General features: G+C 40.0%; 1 protein-coding gene across 1 annotated transcript in view; it reads right to left on the bottom strand.

Annotated features, from left to right (window-relative positions):
- The window catches only part of LOC106102982, a 37,459-nt gene extending 25,768 nt beyond the window's left edge, over positions 1–11,691 (bottom strand). Inside the window, exon 1 of the mRNA XM_013282609.1 lies at positions 11,388–11,691. Coding sequence (XP_013138063.1) covers positions 11,388–11,691 — 304 coding nt within the window. The remainder of the gene's footprint in view (positions 1–11,387) is intronic.
- Between the last annotated feature and the right edge of the window lie 1,015 nt (positions 11,692–12,706).

Genomic DNA, 12,706 nt, shown 5'->3' with positions numbered 1-12,706 from the left:
CCACTTAAAAAAAAAAAAAAAAAACCTTCCTTTTCTTGGCATTTCTTTCGTCACGCATTAATTGAGTTCTCGAATATATTTCACTAATAATCTCGTATATTCATACGAATGAATGTTGGGAAATTAATTCTTAAGATATTTTTTTTATTAACATACGACGACTTCCGGTTTCTAAAAATACATTTTTAAGAATATACTCGTATACGAATATAATAAAGAGGAAAGCTTTGTATTTTTGTATGTATTGAAATAACTCACAAATTACTGGACCGATTTCACCATTAAGAAGCTACGTTATCAGTGAGTAACGTAGACTATATTTTTTTATTATTTTTTTTAATTCACGCATACGAAGTCGCGAGCAACAGCTAGTATATTAGAAGGTGGCGAGGAGATACAAGGTAAGTGATAGGGATAAAGGCTAATTAAATTGACTGTATCGATTTAAATGAAATTGTTATGCTTAATAATTATTAAGTCGATCAATATTATAATATATTTAACTGTGGTAGAGCCCGCTTTAACATCTTCGCACGAATGGGCCGGCTCGCCCGGTGTAATACCACGATCATACAGAAAACAGGCGTGAAGTGGAAGTAATTCCGCGTTTCGTTTGATGAGTGTGGTGCCGGAGGCCAAATTTTAGTCCCTTTCCCTTTCCACCTTTTCTTAATTAGGAAAGGATGGGAAGGAATTGTGGCTTTGAGGGTGAAAGAGGCGCATAGAAAGGGAAAATTTCCTCTTTATGTGCGTCTTCTCCTCCGTCAATTAAGGATAAGGAACGCATCTGCTATTGCGGATGTTTATGTGCAGCGGTCGCTTTCCATTTCGGTGGATTCAGGTGGCCCTTGCTCGTTTACTACCTTATGTTATAAAAAAAAAATATGTATCTCAACATTATAAAATAAACAATTACGAAGCGCTTGTGTATCTATTGATGATTATGTACAACACCTATAAATAACCTTTTTATAATAAACTAGCTTTCGCCCACGACTCCGTCCGAGTAAATTTAAGTAAAACTATAAACCACCAGTAGTTTTTGAGTTATTTAATTACAATCAAACAAAGTTTTCCTCTTTATAATATTAGTATAGATAAAATTTTAAAGTTTACATATCACGTAACTGTAAAATTTAAAAGCGTTACACAATTATCTTGGGGCGCAGTACGAAGGCAAGGCAGAAATCAATGACAATACAGAATTACGGAAATTTTTAACGTTAATCATAGTGGCATGATAAAAAAAGTTATAGCGTATGTGAGTGAATGCGGGGTTTGGATTATGTGAATGATCGAGTGTGCGTGGTGCGGAGTGCGTGGTGCTAGGTGCTATGTGCGGGGTGCAGGAAGCGAGGTACAGGATGCGGGGGTGTATCGACGCACTCGCCACGCCTGCGCCGCAACGTTCACCTGTTGCTGTCAAGCTGTGGAGAGACACCTTTTCAAATTAAAACGGACACCTGATATTAAAAGCAGTCTTCGAGTAAATGAACTTAGCTCTGTACTGTGTTCTGGCGCAAAAAAACCTTGATGAATGTTGAATAAAATCAGTGAGCTTATAATCGACAAGTCTTGTATAAGATTTGATCAGCACCCCTACCGAACAAAACTATACTAACAGATGTGATAATTTTTTTGACGTCGTTACAAACACTTTCTCGCAAGTCTGAAGCAAATATTTGTGATATACTCTGTAATAATTCTTTTTTTATCCGAAAGGTAATGCTTGCAGGTGGGTCCCATTTTTTTTATTTGATTTTTGGAGTCTAACACTACGACGTAGTTAAATAGTTTAGCTCAAAATCGCGCGACGAAATTTAGGGTCATTTTTGCTTTCTTTGCTTACGTAGCCTAAACTGTAAGACTTACATAAAAATTATGTATGGAAGACTTGTAGCCCATTAAATTTGCTAAATAAATGTCCGCAATAGCGTATATCTATCTATTAAGGTTGTCGCACAATAACCACTTTTTTCATTAAAATATCGCTCGAAATCCATACTCCACTTTCAACGCTTTACTATTACTCGTGTTCGGTATGAACCCTTATCCAAATAAATGTGTTCATCATCAAGAGAATTTAATGTAGATTATAAATGCCCTTGGAACTATATAATTCCGATCAATAGTTTAGGAGATATCATAAATTGCAAATTACGAGTCGCAGAAAAAAATACCAACTTGTAACAAAGTTTACTTTCTTGGCTTACGTAGCCTAAACTATAAGATCTACATAAAAATGATGTATGAAAGAATTGTAGCTCATTCAATTAGCTAAATAAAAGTCCGCGATAGCATATATCTATCTCTTAAGGTTGTCGCACAATAACCGTTTGTTTCGCGAAAACCGTCAAATGAATGCAATCGACTTCCTTAAAACGCTTTTATTCTTATTTCGTATGAATCCTTATCCAAATAAATATGTTTTCACGATAGAGTATTAAATGTAGATCACAATTGCCTTTTACAGTATGTAATTCTGACCAAGATTCTAAAAGTTATCAAAACATCAAAATTCACGGGCAACAGCGGCTCGCGGCTGGACAGAATTATGAGTGAATGATCGCAACGATGTATAATAGATCTTTACTTAATTTCTTATATAACCGATTTAGATAACTCATTCTTTGTTTGAAAGCTAGTGATTATCATATTGCAATGTTTAGATTCACTAAAAATCGGGAAATAAATAAACTTTTTAAGAAAAAAACAAAACCGACTTCCAAACAAAATATACTAAAAACAAAATATTCTCAAAAAAAACAGTACACTATTAAGTAACGAAATAATTCCTTGAAAATAGTAAACCTCCCTCATTGTAGCTGTTATGTCTATATTGTACAATTATTATTACTTCGAAGTCGGTGTCAGTCAATGGAGATTCATTACTTAAACGTTACTATATTACAACTGTTAATTGTTATGGTAAAAATGTGGAAACCCTTACGTATAAATATCACTGCATACCTCGGCTGACACCGACATCAAAGTAATAATAATTGTACAATATAGACATAACAACTACAATAAAGGAGGTTTACTATTTTCAAGGAATTATTTCGTTACTTTTTAGTGTACTGTTTTTTTTGAGAATATTTTGTTTTTAGTGTATTTTGTATGGAAGTCGGTTTTTTTTTGTGTTGCTGTGGTTATTAAAAAAAATCATATGTGCATTGACAAGTGACTTAAAAATGTCGGCCTGACTACGTTTTTCATTTTAATCTGATTGAAAGTTACGTAGTAATATATAATATTTACCGAATATCAACCTCCACGTAATCAATAATCCTTTGAAATTTGATGTCAAATATTATTCCATTTTCGGATATTTTAATATGTAGTTGCACAAAAATTTAATAAGGTAGAAATCTATACTAATATAATAAAGCGTAAACACACGCTACTTTGTGGCGTAGGATGTCGGCAATCACAGCATATTTTTGAATAATTGTTTCTTTAATAACAAGCCCTACACTTACGACACTCTTTAGGCTATACGCTATTAAACTTGGAGGATAAATAAATTGGAAAAAAATCTTAATGTGGGAAAGGGACTATAAACTACAAGCTGCCAACATTAAGGAAGCAAGGTTGCCATGGTTTGTCATCATGTCATGTCATTTTGACATTTGCAATTAATAATTTAACACTTGTAAACAATAAAATTAAAATTTTCTTAGTTTTATGAGGATGAAGTCGCACGGAAACAGTTAGTTCATTAGTAAACATAGAATGCTGTAAATATAACAATACTATATTACGTCAAAAAATTGCCTTGTCGAAAGAAATAAGCCAGTCTCATTCGATTGAATATGTTGTTTCAACGGATCCCATTAGGATTATTTCTGAACTGAAATGTAATAGAATATGTGGAATCAAAAAGGCGTAGTGAAAATACAAAGCAATGTTATTTTTGTTCAAGCTTTTGGAGATACTTAGTCGAGTACGTTGTAGCTATCGTTACAGTTTAGCGTGTTTGTTCTCAACATTCATACATAGTGCTGCACTAATAACTATCAACATTCACTTGTATTGCATACGAGCTGTTGCCCGCGACTTCGTCCGCGTGGTATTAGAAAACATACAAACTACATAAATTACAAAAAGCTACGTATCCCTCGGGAACCGGACATTTCTCGGGGAGGAAGCTTATCCCATGTGTACTCCAGACTTTGTTTTACATCTGTGCCAAATTTCAATAAGATATGTTGAACCGTTGCAGAATGATCGAGTAAACATTAAAAAACTAAATTAATAATTGCCACGGGAACCGTAACTATTCTAGGGATAAAAAGTTGCCTATGTGTTCTTCCAGACTATGCTCTAAACCTGTGCCAAATTTCATGAAGATCCGTTCAGCCGTTTAGGCTACAAACGCTAACAAACATCCATCCATCCATCTATCCATCCATCCATCTATCCATCCATCCATCTAAACTTTCGCATTTATAATAGTAAGATTAAAATCGTTATCATTCATGTTATATTAAGGGAACACGTTATCTACAATTCAACTAGTTCCTTTTACGTATACACAGAATATATGAAGATGAGATGACAAGATTTTGTCGACCCCAATCCGAGACTTCGCCCAAGAGGGTCTCCAGCTCAGACACAAGTTTGTTCCGGTTCTCATCGGCAATGGCCCGAAAAACATTAGCGCGGGCCGCGTACAGTGCATCACCGGTGCTATCGTCTGCATAACTTGGTTGCTATGCGTACGCTTGATATGCGTACTGATCTCTGACGAAACTGGATTTCCGGCATAAAGGTGTCGCCCCACGGGATTTTCGGCGGCGAGGCACCTTTGTCTTCCAGAGTCGAGTTAGACGCAAAAAGAGAGCCCAAGAGATCGGCTTTCTCTTTTGCGGTATGGGCCAACGAGTTATCCCCCCTGCGCAAGGATGGTAGAGACGGCTTACAGAAATTCCCCTGGACAGCCTTGGCGAGAGACCAGAACGCACGAGTCCCAGAGGGAGGGCGCACAAGTCTCTCACCAATGCTGGCCACGTGTTCTGACTTTGCCTTGGCTATCACTCTTTTGAAGGACCTGGAGGCAGAGTTGTACTTCTTTTTGAGAAGGCTGGTGTTTACATCCCTAGCCGCTGACGCCCCTGCCCAGGTCCGGTAGCAATCCTGCTTGTAGCGCGCAGCTAATTTGCAGGGTCGACCAAACCAAGGCCGAGAACTGCCCCGATGGGCACAACAGATGACGGAATAAAGAGTTCCATCCCCTGAAGCACCACATTGGTGACAGAATCGGCAACGGCGTCGGGATCATCCAGCTTGAAGCAAACTTGCCTCCATGGGTAGGATGCAAAGAAAGACGGCATCCTATCCCAGTCTGCTGACCTGTAGTGCCACACTCGGCGATGGCCATTCGGTTTGAACAGTGGGCGGCGCGAGAGAGGCACTGTGGTCCGGATTAGGCAGTGGTCCGACGAGCCCAGGGGAGCTTCAACGGAAACCAAATAGCTGTCCGGATGAGAGGTCAGCAGAAGGTACAACAGGGAAGGTGTATGATCTTCCACATCTGGGATTCGCGTTGGCGAGGTAACCAGTTGCGTCAGATCATAGGACAAGGCAAAGTTGTGCACAGATCTCCCCGCAAAGTCGGTGGTACTAGAGCCAAGCCATTCGGCATGGCTTAGCGGGGCAGGTCACGCCGTTTGGCCAACCGGCTGGCATGTCCCGCAACGCCGGTCTAGTGGGGAGTTCGCGCTCAGGCACCCTGGGCGCGCCTCCTGGGCACTGCTGACCCATGCGGCCAACAGTTTTGGGGGGAGGGGGGCCGCGGGGGCTGTAAGTTGTGCGGGTTTATCCTGCCCTCTTGCAGCCCTCGTAGTCGGAGGAGGTGCGGCCGCGGGGGCTGCGGGATAGATATGGTTCGCCCTGTCCTCTCGCAGCTCTCGTGGTCGGAGGAGGTGGGCCGCAGGGGCTGTGGGATGGATATGGTTTAGCCCTGTCCTCTCGCAGCCCTCGTGGTCGGGGGCGTGGGAGCGTGACCTCAGCACCACTCTGCTTTCAGAGATGGGCTTGATGGCGTGTGATCCTGCGCCCCACGCGTAATCCCGGTGGCTCATAACTGCCGGGACCGCGGGCCCTATAGTCTTTCTCAAGACTGGAGCCACGAGGTGGGAGCTCTATAATCCCTGGCGGCACCAGCGAGCGAGGCTGGGTCTCCGAACCTGCATTGCACGGTGCCGTCTACCGAGGGGCGCCTTAGGGCGCAGCGTCCCAATTTATTGGGACGCAACGAGGGCCCCTTCCCGGGGCGGTCAGTGGGGCGTCGCGGTGGCAAGCGCAAGCAATCCCGTGGCGTCCCACACAATGGCCATTAGGGAACGAAGGGGTTTACTGAGGTATGCCCCCCACTATGGGGGGAGAGTCCCACATAACTCACGTGTCTGCCCAGAGGCATGGAGTATGTGTAACGCATTCCCCTTCGGGAAAAAAAAGCCATTCGGCATGGTGGGCGTTGAAATCGCCAAGCACCACGATTTCAGCGGAGGGAATCTGTGCCAGAACGGAATATGCAGCCGTCTGGACTTGTTTCATGAGTTGGTCAATTTCGGCATTACCACTATGGGACCTATAGAGGCACGCGTAGACTCGCGGATGGACATCGCCATCTACGCGCAGCCACAATAGCGATAGGTCCCTACCTTCAAGAAGGCTGAGGCGACGAGAACAGATGTCCTCTCTGACGTATACGGATACCCCAGCCCGGGGCAAAAAGGAGTGTTCCAATTTGTGTCCGGGGCAGGATAGATACGAAGTATCCGCCGGAGAGGATATCTGCGTCTCGGTTAGAAATAGCAAGGCCGCCTTGGCCCCCTGAAGGTGGTAGTGGACGGCCTCTAAGTTGGAGTGGAGTCCAAGCGTAAACGCGCAGAGGGGGATTCTCCAGTACCGGTGGCATTGGTACCCCCGTGGGGCACTTCATCTTCCAATCCCGGTGCCATGCTGAATAAAGGGGGGGAGGGGGTTGGGCCTCCGGCACCACACTCATCAGACGAAACGCGGAATTACTTCCACTTCACGCCTGTTTTCTGTGTGGTCGTGGTATTGCACCGGGCGAGCCGGCTTATTCGTGCGAAGATGTTAAAGCGGGCTCTACCACTGTTAATAACTAGTAATCAATACTAAACATTGTAACAATGTAAATAAATTTTTATGGATTATACTCGTAATTTAAAAGCCGCCAATTTGCATCGTTTTAGGTCACCAGAACTGTGTCATATATTCTCCTTATGGTTTTTATGTCGTTCGAATAGACGCCATTTATCATCTCGAAATTGTATTTTATTGCATGACAGGATACGTTTCGTATACGCTATACCGTATTAAGATGGCAAGTGATGCTTTTCCATCAATCGATCGCTGTAACGAGAAGTTTATAAATGAATAAGCTATAAAGCTGGCATAAGGGCCGCTTCAAACATTATTCTTTTATATTGTGAATATGAGTGCAGTAAAGTGATTCTAAACGATAGTTTAAAGGGTCACGGTCTGGCGTGGGTGTTTACAGCTTCTTCGAATGGCGGCAGCGCGTGTGATCGCCGCTCGCTGCTCGCCGTAATTTTCAAAGAAAGGTTAATTGTATTTTATTTCACTCGCTATAAATGAGCAATATACATAAACTCTTTGTTTATTCCTTGAAAATTTACACGGTGTTATTTTATTACTAGAACTCTTGTTACAAATAAGCACAAAGTTTTAAAACATTCTTTTTACAATTACAAATAACTAGTAATATTATAAATATTAATTACATGTATACATTTATTAATCTAAACATAAGCGAGATATCATTACCTTGTTCTTTAAACAATTACGTTTAATCGCGATGAATCGCAAATTAGTCCGTAATTCCCGTGCAGTATGAGAACCGTTCAATATAGGGTTTATAGTTTAACAGAGGTTAGATTAACGTGCGTTATGTCATCACGTTTAATCATCACAGAAAAACTTATACAAAACATATAATGCTCTCTGACAATGTTATTGTATCAATCTGTCGTCAGTGTATACTATGTATACTCGTACTAACGGTGAGTATAAACTTTTATTCCCAGATGCTTAGAATGGCTTGTCTTAGCAATTTGTCCTTGTTAGTAAGTGTGATATAGCGGCCTGTCGAGACCAACTAATGAACCTGTTGCTTCTGACTGACAGGTTGTACCGCATGCACACCGGAAGAGAAGGTTCTCTTCCGGTGTGTATAGACTATACACATGTCGATCTAATTGTCTATGGTTAAGTAAATTTTGTTGTACCACTAGCACGGATTTAAAATACTTTTATGCTAACGAAACTGTTAATCTATACTAATATAATAAAGCGTAAACACACACTACTTAGTGGAGTAGGATGTCGGCAATCACAGCATATTTTAAATATTATTTCATTAATAAAGAGCCGTGCACTTACGACGCGCTTTAGGCTATATATCTTCACGGCTATCTGATCGTCGCTGCGGTACTCACGATACCTTTAAGGAATCGCGCCGTGTGGGCTCTCATAGATTAGTTTAAATCCAGATTTCGGGAAGATGATGTATTTGCGCTGCTGATAACGAAAATTGCATTTAAAATATGTTTATCTGTCTGTCTGTCCGCAAGCCTCGTTCTCCCGTAGATTACGATTTCACTGAAAAACTTTCACTGAAAGGTAGCTGTCGTAGACGGGCATATTATAGGCTACTTTTTATCTTAATGTTGCGTGGACGAAGTCGCGGGCAACAGTATGTTATGTATAAACAGAATTTATATAAAACAGGTTTGATGCACTTAAAATTTAAACATGTAATTTTATTTCGAAAGCGGATCGGTCAAAGTTTTATTATTTTAAACATAAACCTCGGGGAGTAGACAAATTTACTTTTGTTATTATCGTGAAAATGGTTAGAGGTATCGTAAAAGTTTCATGTCCATACTGGTTAAGGGCACTAATATCATATAATGATCGCTTATATCATAGATTGTAAAACATATTTGCATCGAAATTAATAGTCGATTCTTAACATCGATCCAAATCTTATTTTGATTATATTTCGTACAAAAGCCGTAGATAAGCAAAAGTAAGATCAAATATAGATGATGTCGTCCGATACCAATTTGTAAATCGAACAAATGTATTATTTTGATAACTCTACAAAGCAAGTGTAGCTTTTACAAGACTGCGTTGTCTGTAAAACTTTGTAATTTTAGATGATACGACAACACACCACAAAAGAAGTCAAAGAGGCCTTTGTTTACTATATTCCAAGCTGTATGAGATTCGAGTTCGAAACGAAGCTTGCAATGAGGAAAAGTTTTTATTAGGGTGCTGTGTTATGGTCATAGTGAACGAGAAATAAAGGATACAACAGGCGTGACGTAGTCATTTGTCCTTCCAATCATTTTATAAAAAACTAGCTGTTGCCCGCAACTTTGTCCACGCAATATTAACATAAAAAGGTAGCTTATAATATGCCCGTCTATGTCAGCTACCCTTCAGAGAAATCGGCCCAGCCGTTTCGGAGGTTACCCGGGACAAACGCGGCTTTCGGACAGACAGACAGGCAGAAAAAACACTTTTAAATGCGATTTTCGTTATCAGCAATGCAAATACATCATTTTCCCGAAATCTGGAATTTTTCCTTTGATACAAACAGACAGACACTCCAATTTTATTGTATGTATAGAAGATAAAGAAAAGCAGGTACCGTATCTGTAAGTTGCTTTGTCTATGAGTAACGGTAATCAATTAACATCGAAATAACTTTTAGCAACAATTCGGAATCTATGTTTATTGCTTCCAAAAAAAAAATGAATATACTCTCATCATTATCTACTGTAATCGTAAAAAGTTTGAACTGTATTCTCAATAACTTTTAATAAAGTTGTCGTTTTCTGTAATGACGCATCCTACCCGGCAACTAGAGCGTTAATAATCTTAGTCTTCAGGTTCATCCTTCAGTTTAGTAAGTTGTCACAAGTACGATTTTCATCTGTATATATTTTTTTAGTAAATAAGGAATTTCTTAACATTTTTATAGAGAAGAACCAGTTCTTAAATGTTTTGTTTTTAGTTGGTTTCCAGACTTAGACGATTTAACATTTATTCAATTCATATGTATACCTAAACGAAATAAGTCATAGTATCTTTTTTGATTTTATAAAATGACAAAATATATACAAGACAATAATTATTTCACGCAATTACGACTGCAGGTGCGCAGAAAGTTTATGAAGATTAAACTATAAATAAAAGGTGGCAGTAATTGGCAACGGTTGCACGTAGGACTCGGCTCGTACGTGGTAGCACTTTCCAATCGTTGGGACGTGTAGGTACTACGTGTCCATAATACGGGCACAATAACCTTTCAAAACGCCCGAAGTACGTCACGCGATACACCTGTGCCGACCATCTTCAGACTGTGGGTCGCAGACTAATCCACATGCCGACGGACTCGGGCAACTTGTGTCGTTTCATCCAATCTCTGTAGGCGAGAGGAGCTTAGAGCACTCGTTACGTAAAATGTACAGGATAAACGATAACGCCATAAAGTCACTAGACAGATCCTGTTATAATGATAGACCTAAAGCGTTCTCACAGTTGGTAGTGTTGGCATGAGATTCTTCAAACACTCAAATTCCCATTTTATTATGCACTAAAATTAACCATTTGCAACACGATATCGACATTTACTCGCATGAGCCCAACATGTTTAAAATTAAGCACGAGTATTCATTAAAGAATAAATGGTAGCGAGTGACATTTGATCATCCATCGAGGTGGCGTTCGTGCCGTTGCGATGTACATTTGACACCTCCGTAATACCGTGCACACTGAATTCAGATGAGCTATTCAATATGAAAAGCTTACACGGTATAGTTAGTTCAACTCGTATGTTATTATGTAAAATAGCACCGACAGAAGCAAGAACTAGAATTATTTATTCGTCGCGTGTTAATAAAAAAATAATAAGTAAATATTGCCTATGTTACTGGCTGATGACATAGGTTCTTAATGTTGAAATAATTTATGAAATTGGTCCAGTAGGTTTTGATTTATTTTAATACATACAAAAATACAAACCTTTTCTCTTTATAATATTATATTAGTATAAATTTTTATTTATTTATTTCTTACGTTATACAAATATCAGTTAGAACTTTTTGTAGATCGTTAGTGGCCAAGTCGTATAGTAAATAGATAAATATACTACCTAAATACTGAGATGTTGTCAAGGAAATAATATAATGTCAGTATGACGATTTTTCTTTTTAACTTTTCCAAAACCAAATCGTATTAGTTAGAAATGTATACCAATCTATACTATAAAAATTAGTTTTAAACAATGTAGAGTTATTAGACATGACCATTATTAAACTTACCAATTTGTGGTACATCATATTGGCGATTCGAGCGCGAGGCTCGCAGCATGGTCTGGCTGCCGGGCATGTCGACAGGCAGGTAGGGGGCGCGCTTGGAGTTACGCGCGCGTCGTCGGTCGCGGTGTTCGGTGGAGGCCGCGGCCGCCTCGGGCTCGAGCAGGTTGCGTAAAGGCTGCGCTAAGTCGCGCGAGCCGCGGACGGCGCGTGCAGCGCGCCACTCGGCACGGTACCGGCGCGGTGCCGGCTCGGCCGCAATCCGCAACGCCACCACTATGAGCACCACGGCCACGAACCACAAGCGCATACTGACTCCTCGGCACCAACTCACGCACATATTACCTAAGTGCACTCGAAACGCTCGAACACCGGGCTCGCGCCCAACCACATAACTTAGCTTTCACGAACGATAAGACAATCCTCGTTTTCGTGTCAGTTACAATCCGCTATTTCGTTTACTGGGACTTATTGATTATTTCTTGCGACCTGCAACAAAACAAAATTTCGTTTTAGTTTTATACTTAATTATCAAAATTACATCCAACGAGATTGGAGTCTTTGATGAAATCTTGAAATCGAGCGATATTAACTGCTTTTCAGTTAATTTCAAAGCCGACTTTGTATGTTTAATACGTAAGTTGGACGGTGAACGGTATCAGGAGAATTAAGTCGATGACCATCTACTAGGCCGAAAGAATGTGGAAAATTGTACAATAAAAAGAAATTAGCTGTATTCTAAGCGACGCCGCTTGCCACTTCTATCTGCGTTAAGTTTTAGAATAAAACTTTGTCCTCATTTTATTCACAGCTTACACAGTCTCAGTCCAACGGGGAAACATTAAGGAATTCGTAACGGAAAACAAACAGTTCAGAGAGACTTTAGCCAGTTTTATGTGGGAGCGTCATTTGTCGAGCATATTATTATAGAAAACTGTTTTGGAAACTTTGTTATGAATTTAATGTTACATTATAGAAACGTTACAATTATTAAGGTTAACTATATGTATGGAAAACATTAAACCAGTAAGACAAATATCAAATCCATCTGTAAAGATTTATAACTGATGTTATCTTTACTATTATAATAAAGCGTAAACATATACTTATTTGTTACCTAAGATCTCAGCAATTACAGCATATTTTTGAATAATTCTCTTTTTTTAAATAAGCCCTACACTTACGTCACGCTTTAGGCTATATATTTTCACGCCATTAAACTTAGGGAGTAAATGTTTTGGATAAAATCCCTAATGTGGGAAAGAGACCATAAGTTGCTGCCAACATCAAGGAAGCAAGACTGTCACGGTTTGTCATGTCATGTC

This window comes from Papilio polytes, unplaced genomic scaffold, assembly GCF_000836215.1.
Source record: "Papilio polytes unplaced genomic scaffold, Ppol_1.0 DF823879.1, whole genome shotgun sequence".
Taxonomy (NCBI): Eukaryota; Metazoa; Arthropoda; class Insecta; order Lepidoptera; family Papilionidae; genus Papilio; species Papilio polytes.
This window is presented reverse-complemented; position numbering and strand designations above follow the sequence as displayed.